This window comes from Arvicanthis niloticus, chromosome 14 (genome assembly GCF_011762505.2).
Source record: "Arvicanthis niloticus isolate mArvNil1 chromosome 14, mArvNil1.pat.X, whole genome shotgun sequence".
NCBI classification, from domain to species: Eukaryota; Metazoa; Chordata; class Mammalia; order Rodentia; family Muridae; genus Arvicanthis; species Arvicanthis niloticus.
The window spans coordinates 51,687,292-51,709,807 of NC_047671.1; the positions used below are offsets into that span (position 1 = coordinate 51,687,292).

The following is a 22,516-nucleotide window of genomic DNA, read 5'->3' on the forward strand; positions in this document are numbered from 1 at the left end:
TACAGAGAAAACCAGCCTCAAGCCCCCAAACAACCACCAACACCAAAACAAACAAACAAACAAAAAACCCAACAACAACAACAAAAAAGACCCAAAAATACAAAACAAACAAAAAAAGGGCAGTTGGTCTTAATATATTTGGAGGGGCTAGAACAACAGCTTGGCAGTTAAGCATGCACACTCTTCTTGCAGACCAGAGTTCATTTCCTAGCACCTGAAGCAGGTAGCTCGTAACCACCTGTAATTCTAGCTCCAGAGACTCTGATGCCCTCTCCTGGTCTCCAAACATTCCAACTCATGTGCTTACACATGTTATACACATCACTACCACCAAAACCACCAACAAAACTAAAGACCCAAGACATTTTTCTTGAGGCCAACAAGGTGTCTCGATAAGAAAAGCTTTGCTATCAAGCCTGACATGTTTGATTCCCAGGATTCACACAGAAGAAAACCACCTCCCAAGCTGACCTCCCAAGCTGTTCTCTGGCCTCCAACCATGTTTCATAGCATGTACCCATGCGTGCGCTCGCGAGCACGCACACACACACACAAAGTAAATATAAAGTATTTGGAACTCAGCATGGTGGTATAGAAAGCCTACAACAATGTTGACAAAGCTGAGGCACAATGCTAAATTTAAATTTTCTCTGGCTAAGTAAAGGGTGTGAGGTCAACTTGGTCTACATAGTGAGTTTCAGCTGATCCATGGCTACATAGTGATTCTGTCACAAAACCAGCCTACTAACTAACCAACAAAAACTTGTCTCAAAGTCATGCCTGGGAGATGGATTTGTTGACAAAGCCCATAGGAAGGCCCTAAATACTACTAGAAATTATTTCTTTGCCTCCAAGAATGTAGACCAGGCTGGCCTTAAACTCACAGAGATCCAGACTAGACAGGTGTTTTATAGTTACAAGCACTGGCTGTTCTTTCTGAGGTCCCAAGTCCCATTCTCAGTAACTACATGACATTTCACAACCATATATGATGGAATTTGATTCCTTCTTCTGATTTGTTGGCATTCATGCAGATGGAGCCCTCATATATATTAAATAAATCTTAAAAACAAAAAACAAAAACAAACAAACAAACAAAAAACAACAAACAACCTCCTCCCCCACCCCCACAAAACTCTGAGAGATCTGCCTCTGGAGTGCTGGGATAAAAGATGTCTAGCACCACTGCCAGCATACCTCCATGATTTAATCATTCCTTAATACAATTGCATAAAATATACTCCTTAATAATAATGCTGACATATGGCAGAAAGGGTCCACATACTTGAAGAATAATTTATTTTTGAGTGTTTATGTGTTCATATGCATGTATGTATGAATACACACACACACACACACACACACACACACACACACAGAGAGAGAGAGAGAGAGAGAGAGAGAGAGAGAGAGAGAGAGAGATAGATACAGAGACAGAGAAATACAGAGACAGAGAGACAGTAAGTTGACCCTGGCTATCATGGTGGTTTGAACAGCAATGCGCCCCCCCCCCCCCCATCTCATGTGTTTGAAAGCTTGGCCCAAAGGGAGTGTGGTACCATTAGGAGGTATAGCCTTGCTGGTGAAATTATGTCACTGTGGAGGCAGGCTTTGAGGTTATACTGTGTTCAAACTATGCTCATCGAGATACAGTCTCCTTCTGCTGCCTTTGGATCAAGTTGTAGAATTCTCAGCTCTTGCTCCCATGTCTCCCTGCAGGCTGCCATGCTTCCCCCTATGATGATAATGGACTAAACCTTTGAAACTAATACCAATTAAATATTTTCTTTATTATTCTCTACTTTGCTTTCACTACAGACAGGGTTTCTCACTGAACTTGAAGCTGGCCTTTTTAGCTACAATGAATGGCTGGCCACTGAGTCCCAATCCACTTGTTTCCGTATTTCCAGAACTGGTTTCATGTACACTGCCACACACCTACCTTTTTCTATTGATGTTGGCATATTAACCCAGGTTTGTTTACATTTTCCATAGCAAACACTTTACCTACTGGGCCATCTTCTCAGCTCAGAAAAGTTGATATCTTTTTGGTTTTCCTTTTGTTTTATAGTGCAGAACAGAGAAAGTCCTGAATGAGTCAACTTTCTGAGTCAATGTGTCTTGTTGACATAGGCAAAACCATGTCATTGAGTCCACAGCCTCAACCACATGGTAAAGTGGCAAAGCCTTCTCTCCTCAAGCATGAAGATCAGAGGAAGGGCAGAGACTTCTGCTCAGTGTGCAAGAGCTTATAGTGTGAACAGAAAAATACCCACCATAACTTTCTCCCCTAGATGTTTACAGCTCAAAGACTACACCCCTACAACAACTGATCCTACAGAAATTAGCTAAACTTGCCTTCCTGTTTGTCTATATGTTAATAATTTGGCCGCCTTCTTCGGCTATATGCAATAACCCCATTTTTCTATTTAACTCTATACAATGAACACACTGAGCTTCTTGGGTGATATGGTTTCACTACCAGAAAGCCCAAGTCACCCAATCTTGACTTTCCTTTCTGTGTCCATGTCTGTATTTTCTTCATTCAGCACCCCAGGCAAGTTCAATCCCTGGAGCCCTGCAAAGATGTGGCAATGGTGTTTTGTTTCAATGTATTTGTGTGCAATCCATGTGTGCAGTGCATAAGAGGACAGGAGGCAAGACAAGATACCCTGAAATTGGAGTTCCACACAGTTGTGAGCCAACAAAAGGGAATGAATTTCAGAAAGAGCAGTCAGTGCTCTTAACTGCTAAACCATTTCTCCAGCCCCAAGATATTTAAAGTTTTTAGATAGGGTCTCATTTATGGCAGACTGGCTCAAAAATGGTTGTATAGCAAAGGACAGATGACCTTTTCATTTCAGCTGATGGCAATGTGACACCACAGCCAGTTTATATAGTACTGATTGAAGTTCAAACTTAAGGGCTTGTGCATAAAATAAGAACTTTACTAACTGAGCTACATTTCCAGCCCCAAAGATTGGTTTTAACAATAAAGGGAAAACAAACAAACAGGTAGGCAAGACACTGTGGGATTTACATCTAATCTTAGTACTTAAGTGGGAGAATCTCCTTGACTTTGAGGCCTGCCTGATCTACACAGTGAGGCTGCAAAGTGAAACTCTGCCTCCAATAAGTAATAAAAATAAATATAATCTCGTGTAGGTTTTTAAGGGATTCCAGCATATTCTTCAATACAGAGCTGGGAGGACATGAAGCATCTGCCTAGCATCAATAACTCTGGGCTGGATCCTCAACCCTATTTTAAAATACAAGGACACAAAGCACAAGTTTGATTATAAACTATAGAGATAATTTCAAAGTAGTCAATAGGGTAACTTCCCATAAAAGCAGAAAATAATACTTGTCTCATTTCTAAAGTGGACTTACTCAATACAAAGAACAAAAAAGTTTGTAAGGAATACTTAACCATTAATATCTACACTAGAATCTGAGAGAGACATTGCCAATGTGATTTTATCTAGACCACCCAACCCAGCTAACTCCTCTCACACAAGATACAACTTGAAGACTAAGCAGCTCATCAAAATTCATTGGGATGTCTAAATCCTAAAGGTCCTTCAGACTTCCTCAATATGTAATTGTCTATGGTTTGTTTCTTATATAAGGCCTCAAACTCACCACTAGCAGCTCATTTATCAGAAAAACCTATTTAGAGTTCAGAGTCACCAAACACATTTTAAAAGGCATTAAACAAAAACAGTGGTTAGATACCACAAGGTAAGTAGAAATGCCTCTAGGTATGAGGTAAAGTTTAGTAGTCTCTTCTATCCTTGTCAAGGGGTATGTTGTTAGCCTTCTCCACTCTTATACAACACATGAATTAAGTATTTATATTATTTTGTGTGTGATTTCAGGTCAGAAGAAACTGTGGTTAAGTTGGCTGGGTCCCAGGGACTGAGCTCAAGTAGTCAGGGTTGGCAGCACCTCACCTGTAGAGCCATTTTGCTGGCCCAGGAATTAAACTGTTTTTAATTTTGTTTCTTTTTCTGTTTGTTTTTGTTTTTCGAGACAGGGTTTCTCTGTGTAGCCCTGGCTGTCCTCGAACTCAGAAATCCACCTGCCTCTGCCTCCCAAGTGCTGGGATTAAAGGCGTGCACCACCACCGCCCGGCTAATTTTGTTTCAATAAATGAAAATAAAACCTACCAGTTTCTCAAATGTTTTCAAATTCCTGGCATGTTTTGTTGAAGTATTTATCCTTTGAATGTATCTTCCTTGTAATTAAGTTCTTCATATTTTTGAACAATCAATTATTCAACTGATTAAGAAAATCGTTTTGAGCTATATACTTGTCCTGGTCCTACTATCCTCACCCATGTCCCATAAAAGACTCTTAAAGTCCTGGTTAAAGTAAGAGTCAGCTGCCCATTGTAGTATATGCCTTTGTTCTCAGCACTACAGAGGAAGAGGTTGAGAGAGTTCTGTGAGCTGGAGTCCAACCTGATCTACACATACAGTTGAGACCCTGCCTCAAACCAAAAACCTAGATAAACAAACACATAAACAAACAAACAAATAAATTGGAACAAACAAAACTCCAATACCAATAAGGCTAGAGCCTCTACTGGGTAGTAATGATCAAATGGGCAACTAGATCTCTTTTAAGTCTTGCCCTTCAACCTAATTCTTTTATGTAATTTAAATCTGTATATTGTACTTCATGTAATTTTCTAAAACTCAGATAAAAAGGCACTTAAATAATTTCAAAATATTGATGTTTTAAGTATAAAATTTTCTAGTAGCTAAGTACTAATTCTTTGTTCCTAGTCTTCTGACAGCAATCCTTCCTTATTCTTGCTAAAAATATTAAGAAGATTTTAAGAAGAAATTAAGAGGATGATGCTGTGGCTTAATGGTAGAGCACTGGTTTGACTGATGTGAAGTTATAGGCTCAATTTCTACTATTGCACACACAGAAAGGAAGGGAGAAAAGGAAGGGAAGGAAGGAAGAAGGGGAGAGAAAACAGTTCACACCATCAGAATGATTTCAGCAGGAGGGAGAAGCTGAAGCAGAAAGATTACTCAAGAGTTCAGGCCCAACCTGGGCTACAGAGTAAGGGACATTGTCTAAAAAGACAATGTATTGTACCTGAGAAGGATTATACTTTTGAGAACTTAAAATTATAAAATGTGGGGCTGGAGAGATGGCTCAGCAGTCAAGAGCACTGACTGCTCTTTCAGAGGTCCTGAGTTCAATTCCCAGTAACTCACATGGTGGCTCGCAACCATCTGTAATGGGATCGAATGCCCTCTTCTGGTGTATAGTAGACTCATATAATAAAATAAATTAAAAAAAAAATTGAAATGTGGGTATAGTGTGTATGTGCCCAAGTGTATGGAAAAATGGTGGTCAGAGTATAACTTTCAGAGTTAGTTCACACCTACAAACCACAGGTTTAGAGATCAAGCTAGTTAAGTGCTTTCTTTTACCCAGTAAGCATCTTACTGGTCCTACCAACAGCAGTAAGAATACCTACTGGAATCATTAACAGGTTTTCCTCTGGAGCCTTATTATACTCCTTGTTCTCTTTAGGTACACAGAGAAACAACAGAGATGTAAATATCTAACCCTGATTCAAATGACAAAGGCTTTTTAACAGTTTGAGAAATTCCTAGAGGCTTCAAGTAAAAGGAACTCTAGAAATAGTTATTGATCAAAATATGAACCCATTCCATAAGCATAAAATATCACATTTTACAAAAAATAGTTAAGGAGCTTTTGAGAAGTTGTTTGAAATGGGTTTCACCCTGCTGTGTGGTGCTGGCTAAGTACTGAGCCATGGCTTCCGGCATGCTAGATAAGCACTCTATCACTGAGCTCCACACTCAGCCCTGAAAGCAATTTGAACAATAAAAATAACTATTACAACTTGATTTGATGTTGTCAAACCAAATTACAGATGATGCCTTAAAGTTAAAAGGGATAGTAAGAATATTTGTTAGATTGAAATTAAATCTCCATCGATGTATGTCTGAACATACAGATCCCAAAAGGATCATTTCACCAAGTTCAAACCAAAATCAAGTAGATTAAATATCTTCAGCTTACTTCAAGGGGGAAGTACTCCTCTTTCCTCCTTATCAGCTCATTGCAGAAAAGGGGAAAAAATAGAACAACATTAAAATTTGAATAAAGTAAAAGCACTGTATGTAGTGACACATTATCTTTGGTTGTAACACTGGGAAGACAGAAAGACAAGTGATCTCTGCAAGTTCAAGGACTCTATACAAAGGTCTAGACAGTGAGTGATGGGACCATCCAGAGCTATATACTGAGACCACCTCCACACTCCTGATTACATCATATCTCTCTCTTCTTCCTCCTGACCCTCTCTCTGTGTATGTATGTTCCACTGCACAGGCCAGAGGACAGTATCAGATAATTCCCTTTGTATAGCTTTCTATTTTGAAGCAGCCTCTCTCCTTAAGTCTGTATCTTATGTTTTTCAGCTAGAATGGGAAGCCAGTAACGCCAGCTATCTTGTCTTAGCATTCCATAATGATGGGACCACATCTGACTTATTACATGGGTGCTGGCATGCAAACAAACTCAGGTCCTTAGGTTTGCATAGTAAATGTTGCTAGTGAGCCATGTCTCCAGCCCCAACCTTATTCATTTTGTTGCTCTGATTATTAATTAGCCTAGGCTGTCTGAGATCCTCTTATTTCAACTTCTCAAGTGCTAGGATTATAAATCTGTGCTGCCACACCCAGCTTCTACCATTTTCTTCTCTCTCAAATCTCAACTTTAATCCCAGCACTTGATAGAAAAAGATAGGCAGACCTCCGAGTTCTTAGAGCTTAGTCTGCTCTACAGGACAAGCAGGGCTGTTACACAGAGAAACTTTGTCTCAAAAATGAAAAAACCACCTGTCCCCGTAGCCTCTGCCTTTCAATTACTGGGATTATAGGAGGGCACTGTGACAGCTGGCTTTTTTCTTTAAAAAAAAAAAAAAGATTTTTAGTTTATGTGTATGTGCAGATGCTTAGGGAGGCCAGGAGAGGGTGCTGAAACCTCTGGAACTGGAGTTATAGGTTGTTTTGAGCTATTCCTGGGTGCTTGGATCTGAACGCATATCTTCTCATAAAGAAGCAAGCATCCTTAACTGCAGAGCCATCCCCCAGCCTTTCTCAACATTAAAACAAAAACAAACAAACAAACAAACAAACAAACCCAAAAAACCTCTAGTGGCATCTTATGATAGTTTTGTTTCTTGAGAGTCCCACTATATAGAACAGACTCATCTTGGACTCATAACTCTCCTGTCTAAACCTACTAAGATTCTGGAGTCAAAGACATTTGTCACTATATTTGATATATTTTTTTTTCTCAGTATTATCATTTGTAGTAAATTAAGTTGGTTTTTTTTTTTTTTTTTTTTTAAATGAAGTCCAAGTAACCTACATTTAAAAAATATTTGGTAGTGGTCTCAAATACCTTTAATCCCAGTGCTTGGGAGGCAAGAGACAGGTAATCAGTTCGAGGATAGCCTGGTCTACAGAGTGAGTTTTCAGGATAGCCAGGACTACACTGAGAAACCCTGCCTTGAAAAACTAAAACAATAAATAAGATAGTTTGTTCTTAACTTTGCAGGACAGCAATTTCTGCTCTAAGAAAAAAATTTAACAATGCACACTGCAATAGCAAGCAGTAAAGCAAAAATTAATGTTCTGGCACACTTAAAACTTCCCACCAAGGCCAGGCATGGTGGCCTTAAATCCCAGCACTCAGAAGGCAGAGGCAGGAGGATCTCTGAATTTGAAGCCAACCTGGTGTACAAATCAAGTCCAGAACAGCAAAGGCTATTACATAAGAAAAAACCCTGTTAAGGAAAAAAAAAAAAAGAAAAAAACAACACACACACACACACACACACACACACACACACACACACACACACACACACACACACAAACACCGAACCTCTCACCAGGTCTGGTTGCACACACCTTTCATCTTAGCACTCAGATGCTAAGACAGATCTCTGCTAACTCAAGGCAGGCTGGTCTACACACAGAGTTCAGAGTAGCCAGAAAGACACAATGGGAGAAGAAAGTGGCAGCAGGGGAGTGTGTCCCAAAATTGGAAGAAAAAAAAAACCAAAAATTCCCAATCACCTGGGCTTAATGGCTCCCACTTCAATCCTAGCATTGGGGAAGTTGGGACAGAAGGACTACATGAACTATAGGAGACTTTTTTGTTAATATTAAATTTAGTATTGCAGTATTAAACTAGTATTAAAATGTTGGTAGGGCCAGTGAGTAGATAAAGGCACCTGTTGAAGCCTGACAGCCTAAGTTAAATCCCTGGGACTCAAATGTTAGAAGGAGGAATCCTAAGACAAAATAAACATACAAACAAATATAAATTTTAAGTTGGTCTAGCTAGGGATGCTTCTCAGTAGTAAGAGTGATTGCTTAGCATACACAAGGCACTGGGTTCAACCCTCAGTACCGTGAATACAAATAATTATACCTGCTTTCCTACATATGAGCCAGTAGAATATAGTCAAATACAAGCACACCTATACCATGTCATCCTTTAAGAGCAAAATAGCCAGGTATAGTAACTGTTCTTTTACGTCAGGAAAACAGCCAAAAGAAAGGATAGGTAGAAAGAGACCAGAGCAACCACAAAAGTAATGCTGACAGAAGAATCTCAAAGTCTAAGATGATTGGGTGAACTTAAAACAGGTTCTGTCATAGGAAATTAAGCATTGTCTCCCCTTTCCCTATAGCAAATACCTCTTAGCAGATCATAACTTTGCCAAACTTGACCAATAGAATATACACACACTTAAAAAAAAAAAAAAATAAATAACCTCAAGAAATACAAGCTCTCTAGCAAAAGCACTGCTATGCTGCTTTACTCTTAACTCCACTTAGATACTTACTATCATCTCCAACAGGACCTGCTGAACACTGTGCTGGAGGATCTCGAGCCAGGTCATTCAATTCCTTAAGAAAAAGCAAAAAAGAAATTAACTTTACAGAGTTACTAAACTTACCTTAACAGCATTCTCTCTGCCTTACTAGGGAAGCTTTTAGGATTATTCTCCACTCAGAGGAGCACATAGTGAATCTTGGAGGTATTGAATATTTTGGGGGTGAGGTAGGGGAACTTGGGACAATGACAAGGTCCCACTATATAGACCTGGCTGGCCTTGAGAGATACACCTGCCTCTGCCTCACCAGTGCTGGGATTAAAGTATGTACTATATCACATTCTGCAAAGCTAGTTTTATGTTTTTCTTTCTTCCTTTCTTTCTTCCTTTCTTTCTTTAAAAAGTATTTATTGTCTCTTACAAGTGTTTTTGCCTGTATGTATGTATATCAGAAGATATCAGTTATTAGATTCCCCTAGACTGGATCATTTGGATGGCTGTGAGCCACCACATGGATGTTAGAGCATAATTCTAGTCCTCTGGAAGAGCAACAAGTGCTCTTAATGGCTCAGCCATTTCTTTAGCTCATGGAGCTAATTTTAAATACAAGCTAACTGTGCTGCCCATCCACTCCTGCTTTATCCTCCTCAAGTAGTCATGTCTAATAGACTCTTGTTCAGTCTGACTCCTGGTCTTAAGTCTTACACAAACTCTTACACAAATGGCTGCAAAGTTTTTCTTTTTTAATTTCACCACGAACTTTATGGCAAACCTTTTGCTTCAGCCTCTGAATGCTACCCCTTAACCTATTTTAAAAGGGGGGGGGGAGCCATTATTTTTCTTTTATCCTTTCTTTCTTCCTCCCTTTAGCTTTTTGAAAAATTCTCACTCTGTAGCCCAGGCCTGGCTTCAAATTTGTGATCTACCTGACTGAGAATAAAGAGTGTTGGAATTACATGTGTGCACCATTAGGCGCAGCTCCCCACTCCCACTGAAATAGCTTGGGTTGGTTCAAACCACTTATACCACCATGCCTGGCTCTCAATTATTTGAGAGGAGTGAAGGGGAGGACTCAATGCAAATTTTGTTTTGTTTCAGTCTGTGTAGTCTTAATATGGCCTAGAATTTACTCTATAGACCAGGCTGGCCTTGAAATCACAGAGAGGCACTTAACTCCGCCTCCTCTCTCTGCTGAGATTAAAGTTGTATGCCACCATGCCCATCCCAATGCCAATTTTAAATCATAAAATTGTTGTTATTAGAACAAGCCCTTAAAATCATAAAAAGGTTCTGAAACTATACTAGACCATCTGATAAAAAGTTGCTATGTTTTCAGCTGTGTCTTACCACCAGTGTACTAAACAAAAAACCTTTAAAAGAATATGGTGCATTCCAGTCAGATGGTACAAATATATAATCTCAGCTACTGGATATCAGAACAAAAGGGCAATATCCAGGCTGCCCGAACCACAAGAAAGTTCAAGGCTGGTCTGAGTAATTTAGTCAAAGTTAAGGAAACAAACAAACAAAGAGCTAGAGATATAAGTCTATTATAGAGTAACTGAATATCATGTTAGTCCTGGTTCAGTCCCCAGAATTCCCCAAAAGAGGATATATTATAAAGGCTGACTGAAGCACTCAGAGGCTGATTTACCTACAGTACTGCTCCACAACCAAATATCAGCTCTTCAGTTATTTTAACACAAACCTGGAGCCTGGAAATGAATAATGATACTTGAAAAACTGGACAAAGGAAACCACTCTATTTTCTTTCTCCTCAGCTTGATTTTTCTGTTTTCTTTTACAGTGATGCAGAATAACTCACAGCCTGGCTCATGATAGGCAACTGTGGTACAACTGTAACTACAGCCTTTGGCTTAGTTTTAGAGATCAAGAGACTGTTAGGAAGGGCTAGTTTTAGGACACACTTCAAAAGTACATCAGTAGAAATAATAAATTCTAACATTAAAAAGGTTTTATTTTATGTGAGTTTTGTCTGCATATATGTATGTGTACCATGTATGTATAAATGCCTGCTGAGATTACAGAGTGTCAGGAACCCCTGGAACTGACATTATAGATAATTACAAACCACCATACAGATTATGGATTAGAAGCTTGCTTTGGAAGAGTAGTCCATGCTCTTATCTGCTGAGCCATCTCTCCAGCCCCAAAATCTAACATGTTTACAAAATAAAACATACTTAGACTGGAGCAGGGTCTCACGAGTAGCCTAGTCTGGCCTCAAACTTATGTAAGCAAGGCTGACACTGAAATCTTGATCTTTCTTCCAAATGATACAGGCATTTGCCACCTTATATCCTTCTATTTTGACTTTTCTCTTCAAAATGCTTAAGTAATTTTCAATGTTTTATTTTCCCTATTACTGCCTACTTTCCTACTCTGTACATAAACCACTACAGAGCCCTCTACCTGATGGACAGGGATTATTTACTGTTATTGTGATGGTTTAGTAAAAACCATGTATGTGTTAACTACTTATATATAAAAAATAAATGATATACTGCTCTATATGTATATATAGAAGCTCATACATATACACACATATAAATATGTATATATATACACTTATAAATAATAAATACTTAAAATTTAGGCCAAAGTCTTCAAAAGGCCATGGGCTTAGGTAAGTTCTCCCTCAAAGTGCTCCAATGACTGGTGGCCACTGAAGCCCCAAGATTATAATAAACATTTTCCAATATCCCTCAAAGTAACCCTTAAAATTAATTAGAAATGCTTTGCCTTTAATGTGTAATTTTAAAAATCTATTGTATGAAGGCCAACAGGCAAAATGAAGGCTTTCTGAACACATACTCATTGATGTTCTCCCCATTATGCTCTTAAGAAACTTTATACCAATCAGTTATTTGACCTCTTGAGATCAGTTTTCATATTGTATTCTGTGTATGTGCATGTGTACACCTGCCCAGTACACATGGAGTCAAGACAACTTACTGGAGTTGCTTCATTCTTTTCATGTGGGTCCCAAGTATCACTTGGGTCATGTGTCAGGCATGGTGGTACACGCCTTTAATCCCAGCACTCAAGAGCCAGGGGTAGGAGGACCTCTGTGAGTTCCAGGATAGCCAAGGATACATAGAGAGATCCTGTCTCAAAAAAAAAAAAAAATTAGCTGATCAGCTAGTTGTGGTGGTACATGCCTTTAATACCAGCACTCAGGATGCAGAGGCAAGGTAAACCTCTGAGTTAGAGGCCTGCCTTGTCTACAAAGCAAGTTCCAAGACAAATTGGCCTATACAGAGAAACCCTGTCTTGAAAAAAATAAAAATTACGGGCTGAAGAGATGGCTCAGTGGCTAAGAGCACTGACTACTCTTCAGGAGGTCATGAGTTCAAATCCCAGCAACCACATGGTGACTCACAACCATCCGTAATGAGGTATGATGTCCTCTTATGGGGTGTCTGAAGACAGCTACAGTATATTTACATATAATATAAATAAATTAAAAAAAACTAAAACTTGGCTTATCAGGCTTGGGGGGTTAAATTCCTTGAGCCATTTGGCTGGCCCACTCTACATTCATATATATTAGAATAATCAATTTTCTAAAGAAGTCCTGCATAAAATAAAAGTTTTGGCTGGAGAGAAGAGCTTAATTGTTAAGAGCATTTAATTTTGCAAAGGAACTGGCTAGATTTGATTCCCAGCATCAATAACTCCAGTTCCAGCAGATCTTACTTCCCTAGGCATGCACATGGTACACATACATACACACAGGCAAAACACTCATACACATAACAGATATATCTACTGCCTGTGAGGCTGTAAGAACCAAGAAAACATTTTTAATCGTAAAAAATACCCGCCCCCCCCCCCTTGTTTCAAAGAAACATAAGAGCTGGGATGTGTGTCAGTTGGTAAGGTGCTAACCTGGCTTCCTTTGTGTAGCCCTAGCTGTCCTTGAATGCAGAGATCCACCTGCCTCTGCCTCCAGAGTGCTTCAATTAAAGGCGTGAACCACCACCACTCAGCATGCAGTCATTTCTCAACTATCAGTTCTACATTATGAACTACTTGGAATTATTTTAATTTAATTCATTTACTTATTTCTGTTCTTCCCCCCTTTTCCTTTCTAGACAGGATCTCTCTGTCCAGTACAGGCTATCCTTGAGCCAGAGGTAATGCTCCTGCTTTGGCATTCCTAGTGCAGGGATCACAACTATGTAGCACCATGCCCAGCTCTGAATGTCTACTATACAGCAAGACAAAGCTCCTGCTTTAGTAGCTTTTCAGATGCAATTAATAAATTACTTTTCAAAGGCAGGGCCTTCTTCCCCCCCCCCCCCCCAAGTATTTTCTTAGGATCTAGGAAATCCTTTAAAAACGTATGTAACATTGTTGACAATTTTCAGTGGTAAGCAAAATATACATAGCCCAGAGTAGTAGTGGCACATACTTGCAATCCCAGCACTCAGGCAGCTAAGACAGAAGAACCCCAATTTAAGGCCAGCCTGAGCTATACACGGGAGTTTGAACCTTCCTGGGTAAAGATTCTGTCTAAAATACATAAAAAAGGATTTAATTACTATATCTGAAACTAATGTATTTTGGGCTAAGCCAATATAATACTAGAGAATAAGGAATTTCTTGCTTGCTTTTTAGACAGGATCTCATACTGCAGCCCAGGCACCACGATTGACTAAGGACAAGGAATTTGTAGAAGCACTTCAGCAGGAAACATTCATGGGTGTCCTGCCATAAGTAAAGAAAATATTCATTACTTTGTGTCTGTTATTTTAAGATCCCACTACGCACTCAGCTAGACTCATCCATAGCTCCTGTTTTCAACTGATACTTTTTTAACATTAGCCTCCTAAATATCTAGAACTATAAAAATCTAGGCTTTCCTTTGTTCCTCATTTAGGAACAAAAAATCCTTCATAGGTGGGTGCAGTAACTCACAACTGTAAAATCAACATCCAGGAAGCTGACACAGGGGTATCTCTGTGAGTTCATAACAAGTTCCAGAATACGCAGAACTACATAGAAATCCTGTCTCAAAACCAACCAACCAACCAACCAACCAACCAACCAACCAACCAGCCAGCCAGCCAAACAAAAAGCCCAAAATACACAAAACCAAAACACCTTGTTTCAAAGAAACATAAGAGCTGGGATGTGTGTCAGTTGGTAAGGTGCTAACCTATCATGGACAAAGCTGTGCCATAGTCTATCCCTAGCATTTTATAAGCCAGACACAGTAGCAAAAGACTGTGATCAAGATATAAGATCACCTACTTCATAGGGAACAAGAAGCTCCCTATGTAGGTAAGTGAGCAAGAGGGGGAAGGAAGAAGAGAGAAAGTAAACGGGGGGGGGAGAAAGAAAGGTGAGAGAAAAGCAAAGCCTTATAACTTTGTCAGCACTGGAACTGTACCTTGGAGATATAGCAAAGTACACAAGCAAATGTGTTATATAAGTTATGTATAGATGTATATGGTGCACGCAAACACATGTGTTTATGTAAGTTATGTATAGATGTAAATGATACAGCATGATGACTTTAAATATAGATTGTGAAGTGGCTCACTGGTTAATTTATCACGTAACATTTAGTATTTTGTAACACGAACGCTTAAAATCTACTCTAGCAATTTTCAATAACATATTACATACTTATTTCCCAAATACCACAAAATATGAGAATACATTATTAACTATAGTTAACATGTTGTATGTGCTTTTTAAAAACAGTATTTATTATTACTATGTATGTGTAGGAGTATGAGGTGGGCTGGCAGGTGCACCTGCAACCACACACAGGTGGAGAACTCCATGGAATCCATTCTCTCCTTCCACTCTCTCATGGGTTCCAGAGATCAAACTTGCATCTCACCAGACTTGCATGACAATCACCTTTTACCCACCATTCTCAACAGATTTATTGTATTTATTCCTCCAATCTAACACAAACTTTGGCCAGCGGTTAGACAGATGGCTCGGGTTAACATCACTAGCTGCTTTTCTAGGACTTGGGTTTTGATTCCCAGCACCCACACAGCAGCTTACAACCATTTGTAACGCTAGCTCCTAAAGATCTCTTTTCTGGCCTCCATGGATGCTTGCACATACATGGTACACAGACATACACTCACACATAAATTTTGTAAGAGCTTATCAACAACAAACAACTTTGACCAACTTCTTTCCCCACTCAAGCCCTTTGAAATTATCATTCTACTCTACTTAAATGAGTTTAAATTTTAGGTTCCACATACAAGTGAGTTCATATTATGGTCTGTCTGCAACTAGACAGTAAGTTTCCCAGAATATATGAATATTTTTCTAGAATATATGAAAACAAATATATTATTTCAAATAATAGGATTTTCTTTTTAAGGTTGAGCAGTAGTAACCTAAAGCATACAGAATTTTTTCTATGTATCAAGGATGACAACAAATTTGTGATCTTCCTGCCTCAGGTTCTAAAGTGTTGAGATTTTAGGTATGTGGCATCATGAACAGCTCCAGAACTTTTAAACCCCCTGGCTTTAAATCTCAACCAATCTAGACCTCTGGGAATGCTGCCTAGAATGGCCTTGCCATTCCCACTCTCCTTTTATCCTTCCTCCATGTAACTTTAGGTTTCACTTAACTGCTGCCTTAGCTAACTCCTGACTCTCCATTTATCTGTGGTTAAATACTATGAAAAATCTCAAGTTGCTTTTCTAAATATAGTTCAAATTTCTCTGTGGTTATATAGTATTTCTCTTAAACCAGTAAAAATTAGAAAGGAATCTGACCTCTAGCTTTTTGCACATTGAAAGTGATGGGGACCACTCAGGAAATATCTGTTCAACACATAGTTGAGAGGCTCAGCAGTTAAGAGTACTTACTGCGGGCTGGAGAGATGGCTCAGTGGTTAAGAGCACTGATGGCTCTTGTAGAGGTCCTGAGTTCAATTCCCAGCAACCACATGGTGGCTCACAACCATCTGTAATGGGATCTGATGCCCTCTTCTGGTGTGTCTGAAGATAGTGACAGTGTACTCATATACATATAATAAATAAATAAATTAAAAAAAAAAAAAGAGTACTTACTGCTCTTGTGGAAGACCCTGGTTTAATTCCAAGTACCCACATGGCAGCTTACAACCATCTATAACTCCAGTTCCAAGGGATGTAGAGTTGGCTCAGCAGGTTAAGAGCTGCTCTTGCAGAGAACCTAGGTTGAATTCCCAGCATAGACATAGCAGTTCCCAAACCCCAGTCCTAGGAAATCCAATGTACTTTCTCTGGCAACAAACCAAGATGCACATACATACATGCAGGTAAAACTTACACACCTTATTAAAAGAAATCAACTTCCACAATCTTGGTACCTGGGGACATCTGCTAGGAAAAGCAAGTATGTCTAAAAGGTTGTGGTTCAAGGCCATTTTTGCTGGCTAAGTGAGATCTCTGGAACCAAAGAGAACATTTGGCTCTTCTTAAAATTGAAGATCTTTATGATATTTATGCCCAAGATGAAACTGAATTCTACCTAGGCAAGAAATGTGCTCATGTGTATAAAGGAAAAAACAATGAGTGACCCTTGGAGGTAAACTGAACAAAACTAGATTGCTCAGGCCTATGCAAACAGTGACATGGTTCACTCCAAATTCCAAATCAACATTCCTGCAAAGGCCATTGGACACTGCATCCATGTGGTATTGTACCCATCATAGATTTAAACTGAGAAATAGTAAATGAAACAGATTTTTAAAAAATCTTTACAAATTTACGCGATCATAGTCAAATAGGGATAAACACATGCATGTCTTCATGTATTCTGTACAGCAATGTTACTATAGTAGGTCTGACCAAGTGTCTTAGACACTATTCAATTGCTATAGAGAAGCACCATAAGCACAGCAACTCTTACAAGAGAAAACATTTAATTTATGGCTTGCTCACGGTTTCACAGACCATTATTATCATGGCAGGGGGCATGTCAGGCATAGTGCTGGAGATGCAGCTAAAGGCTACATCCTTATCTACAGGCAGAAAGAAAATAGCAAGGCTGAGACTGGCATAGGCTTCTGAAACCTCCAAGTCCACCACCAGTGACACACTTCCTTCAAGGAATGTTTAAAAACCATACAGCACTATTTGTGGATTCTGAAAGTATGTTTAGGATTAATGCAGAAAAGGTCGCAAACAGAGGTGTTCTGTAGTATAACAGAAGTGTGAAACAGTTGGGTGCTGGTGGTGCATGCCTCTAATTCTAAACAATTGTAGGCAGAGGCAAGCAGATCTCTGTGAGTTCAAGGCCAGCCTGGGCTACAGAGTTCCAGGACAGCCAAGGCTACAACCCCGTCCCCCCCCCCCTCAGTTTCGAAACACTGGCCCCCAATTTTTTTTAAATAGCGGGGCAGTAGTGGTGCACGCCTTTAATCCTAGCACTCAGGAAACAGAGGCAAGTGGATCTCTGTGAGTTTGAGGCCAGTCAACAGAGTTTCAGGACAGGCAGTACTACAGAGAAATAAAAAGATAAAAAACAAAAATTTTTAAAAATATATAACAAAAATAAAAAAATATACTTATGTGTCATCATATAAATTATGACACATAAGTAACCAAAAAATAAGACATTAAGATAGCAATTTACATTATGTGTGTATATATACATGTATATATTTGTATCTGTGAGTGTTTTACATGTAGTAGTTGGAAGAGGATGTCAGATCCTCTAGAACTGGAGTTACAGACATTTGTGAGCTGCCATGTTGGTGCTATGAAACAAACCCAGGGCCACTGGAGTAGCAGCAGTACTTGTTCTTAACCACTGAGCCATTTTCCCTGCTCCTACATTATATATTCTTCAAAGACAGTTACTAATTACTTCTTCCAGCACTCTACGTTTAACAAAAGTAGCATCTACTAAATAAAATGCAACTAACAAATCAAGTGTATCCTATGGTCATTGTGATTTGCATTTTGATAATGAGCAATGGTGACAATGTAGACACCAAAACCCTCATAATAGCTGGCAGGACTATAAACAACTGTCCAATTAAGAGTCCATTGCTTTGTATGTAAACAAGAGAAATGAGTAAGTCCATACAAAAATCAATGCTTTAGCATAACTTTTTTCTGAAGATGGTGACTAAACTCAGGACCTCCTACATTTAAGAGAAAGCACTCTTACTGAAAAGCAGTCAACTTTACAAATCATCTACCACCTAATAAGGTGCAGGGATACACACTTCAAAGACAAACAATTTAAACCTCACACATGAAAACATTAAAAAGCCTAAACTAAAGGAGACATGCACACTCCTCTAACTCCAGCACTCAGAAGGTATAGACACAAATTTGAGGTCATCCTCTGCAACAGAGCCAAGCCCAGACTCCAGCGCAGGTAATAAAACCCTACTTCAGAAAATAAAAAAACTAGGTATTGGCAGGGCATCAACCAAGCAGACTTCTTAGAAACAGAACAAATAAACAAACTCCCCCAAAACAAAAACTATTTGTACTAGATTTGCAATTTTTTGTAGGTCTGAGTTTGTTTTAAATTTTCATAAAAATTTAACAAATGAAAAAGTCCAAGGGCTGACCAGGCAGTTACTTTATTAAACTGTGGATATTAAATGGTGTATTACTGAGGGCCTGGAGAGACTGGGCCCTATTTGGTTCCCAGCACCCATGTTAGGTGTGAGAAAACTGACTGTAACTCCAGCTCCAGGGATTCCAACACCTCTGACCTCCTTGGGCACGTGCACTCACATGCATAAACCTAGATGGACACAAACACATAATTAAGAATAATAAAAAATAAATAAAGCCAGCATGATGGCCCACACCTTTAATACCAGCACTCAAGAGGCCAAAGTAGAAAGACCTCTAAGTTCCAGGTCGGCCAAGGCCACATGGTGAGACTGTCTAAAAAGCAAAACATAGTAACAAAAACAGGAGCTGGAGAGATGGCTCAGCAGTTAAGAGCACTAGCTGATTTTCCAGAGAACCTGGATTTAGATTCCAGCACCAAAATGGAGGCTCACAACTCTAAGTCCAGATTTTAGGGGATCTGATGCCCTCTTCTAGCCTCTGGGGGCACCAGACATGCACAAGATGCACACCTTTAGCTCTGGCACTCAAGAGGCAGAGGTGGGCAGATGGCTGTCACAGGCCCTTGGTCTACATAGGGAGTCTTAGACCAGCCTGAACAGCATACTGAGATCCTGCATCAAACAAAACATGGGGCTGGAGAGATGGATCAGCAGTCAAGAGCACTGACTGCTCTTCCAGAGATCCTGAGTTTAATTCCCAGCAACAACATGGTGGCTCACAACCATCTATAATGGGATCTGATGCTCTCTTGTGGTGTATCTGAAAAGAGAGGCACACATAAAATAAATAAATCTTTAAAAAAAAATTTTTTTTAAGACAACCACCTTTTTAATTAAAAAAAAAAATCTTTAAGGACTGTGTGTGTGTGGCATTTATCCTCAAGAAGATAAGAAAAAATAATATTAAAAAAAAAAAAAAAAAACTAGTAAAGTTGTCAGTGTGGTGGTACAGACCAATAAGCCCAGCATAGTTGGAAGCAGGAGAACCAGGAACTCTGGGCTACATAGTTGAATATGAAGTCAATATGGGCTACATGAAACCCTATATTAAAATAGATAGGTTGGCATAGTGGGACATACGGCTTTAATCCCAGCACTCAGGAAGCAGAGGACAGTACATCATCTCTGTGAGTCTGAGGCCAGAACTATTACATAGAGAGACAAAAAGAAAAGTGTGCGGGTGAGTGGGTATAATGTTTATATGAACTATGATGTGACTGTGCCCTTCCTTGCATGCCTAAGATACTTTTTCAATGATTAAAATAAAAGATGTATAGCAAAAGGTAGACTAGAAAGGTGGGACATCTAGTAGAGAGAAGACTCTGGGAAACAGGCTCAGGGATTTGCCACTGAGACTTGGAGGAAGTCAGATGTATGAAACTGAGAGTTAAACAGCCACATGAAAGACATAAAATATAAACAAGTTAACTGAGTTACAAGCTAGTTGAGAGCAAGCCTAGCTTAAAGCCAAAAGCATGAATGAATGTCTGTGTTGTTATTAAGAGCTGGGGAAGGGAGCTGGAGAGATGGCTCAGCAGTTAAGACCACTGGCTACTTTTCCAGGAGTCCTGAGTTTAATTCCCAGCAACAACATGGTGGCTCACAACCATCTGTAATGGAATCCAATTCCCTCTTCTGGTGTGTCTGAAGACAGCTATAGTGGACTCATGTAAATAAAATAAATGTTAAAAAAAAAAAAAAGACCTATGGTTACAGAAGGGAAAGAAGGATGGATTTCTTCTGAGACAGAGTCGCTCTATGTTGTCCTCCCAGCTGTCCTGGAACTTAGTATGTAGACCAAGCTGACCTCAAACTCAGAGATCCACCTGTCTCTTGCTCCCTCCCAAATACTGGGATTAAGGCATACACCACCAGAACCAGCCCAAAAATTAAACTCTAAAAAAAAAAAAAAAAAAAAAAAAAAAAAAAAAAAAAAAATTCAAGTAAGCTAGGCATAATGTCTCATGCCTATATCCTAGCACTTAGGAAGCTTGAGAGTTAAAGGCCAGACTGAGCTACAAAAAAGCAAATATAGAATTCACTATCAGGGCCAGGGCTGTAGGTCAGTGGCAAAGGGAATGCCTCCTATGCCTGAAACCCTGGATTCAATTCCTGATATTACCCTTCCAAAAGGAAAATAAAGATTTGATTCAATTCGAAAGAAATTAATTAATTTATTTATCTATCCAAGATGGAGTTTCTGTGTAGCCCTGGCTGTCCTGGAACTTGCTCTGTAGACCAGGATAGCCTACCTCTACCTCCCAAATCCTGGGATTAAAGTCATGTACCACTACTGCTGTTTCAAAGGAAAATTTTAAAGTATCTTCAGGGAGCTGGAGAGGTGGCTCAGCATTCAAATGGACTCACTGGCTGTTGTTCTATGATTATATTCCTAATTCCCACTAAGTAACTAGTTACAGGGTATCAGACACCATTCTGGCTTCCACAAGTACTATATGTATGTGGTATACTATACAGTCATAAGTGCAGGCAAAACACTAATATAAAGTAATAAAAAAATCAAAAAGGAAACCATGTATGTGCCTGAGACTGGAGTAATAGATAATATAAGCTACTGGGAATCGAACCCTGGTTTTCTGGAAGTCAGTGCTTTCAACTCAGTCATTTCTCCAGCCCCTCAGCTTACTAATCAAGTCACATGGCCTTGTCAAGTAGAACCTTGAAAGATGGTTGGGCAGTGGTGGCGCACGCCTTTAATCCCAGCACTTGGGAGGCAAAGGCAGGTGGATTCTGAGTTCGAGGCCAGCCTGGTCTACAGAGTGAGTTCCAGGACAGCCAGGGCTACACAGAGAAACCCTGTCTATAAACAAACAAACAAACAAACAAAAAATCTATTATACAGTATCTCACTTAACTCTGTAGACAGAAGAAATGGTGCTTTATTTCCTTACATTATAAACATCAAAACTATTTTTTATAGAAAAACAAGTATACACTTTCATTTCCAAAATGAAAGCTATAATAGTTCTGTCAGCAGCAGGCATCTGTTAGGAATTCCTGTATTGGGAACTACCTAGCATATTTCATCAGCCATCTCTTGATTATAATATCCAGAATTGCAAGCTATCAAAACTATCCCTTATCACTCAAAGACACACAGACACAGAGACACACAGACAGACAGACAAACACACACAGAATTCATTTTAGTAAAAGAAGTATTCTTCCAATACTCCTTATTTCTTATTAATATAGTTAAAGAATGGGCTTTTAATGTTTGTAATATTTCCCACACTGGTCCTCGACTCCTGAACTCAAATAATCCTCCTGCCTCAATCTCTTAATTTAGCTGTGCCTACACCCATCTAAAAATCCTTGATTTTTATGAGGGGAGGAGACTCTGTAGAAAACTGTATCATGAAGTTTATCTTTCAGAATAAGCTATGTCTGCTTTCTAAAGCAGGAAACCAACCACTTACGCTAGCATCCAGTATTCCACAGGAAAAATTGCTAATCTGTTTCATCATTTTAACAAAAATTACTGAATCTTTACCTCTAATAACATTAATGTAACACATAGCACACATTTCTAGAATACTGTTTTTATTTTCTGATGCAAATGATTAAGCAGAGTGGCAAATATTTTACCTTGAGTTATTCCTATTATTCTTCTATAGACAATATTATTTTTAAGTACTATTTTAAAATTTAGTAATATTAGTGCTACCCACACCTTTAATCCCAGCAGAGGCAAGCAAATTTCTGTTAAGTTCCAAGCCAGCCAAAGATATACAGTAAGACCCTACCAAGAAAGGATATATTCCAAGACCCCTCCACATACACAAACACACACGATTATCTGCAAACAGGTAGATCCACAGATCTTGACAAAGGCAACATTTAAAGGGAAAAAGGTAGCAAGTGGCCTTCTCCTTGCTCACTTTAGTTACCTGTCTGACCTTTAGTTCAAAACTGTTATTTAACTGAAAACTTTGTTTTGGCTCCTTAGAACCTTGCCTTAGATATAGATATATGGTGACATTATTTTGCTT

At 39.1% G+C, this 22,516-nt stretch overlaps 1 protein-coding gene and 1 non-coding gene across 4 annotated transcripts in view; both read right to left on the bottom strand.

The window, feature by feature from the left end:
* The window catches only part of Ube2d2 (ubiquitin conjugating enzyme E2 D2), a 36,243-nt gene that overhangs the window by 8,398 nt on the left and 5,329 nt on the right, over window positions 1-22,516 (bottom strand). For 2 of the 3 annotated variants that reach the window (XM_034518125.2, XM_076912808.1), the window contains exon 2: window positions 8,918-8,981. In XM_034518125.2, the coding sequence (XP_034374016.1) occupies window positions 8,918-8,981 (64 nt within the window). Of the gene's footprint in view, window positions 1-8,917; window positions 8,982-11,884; window positions 12,037-22,516 lie in introns of all 3 variants that reach the window. The other variant, XM_076912807.1, reaches the window with a different exon arrangement.
* LOC117720260 (U6atac minor spliceosomal RNA) lies at window positions 3,716-3,839 on the bottom strand. Its single transcript, XR_004608281.1, has one exon. It is a non-coding gene; the product is annotated as a U6atac minor spliceosomal RNA (small nuclear RNA).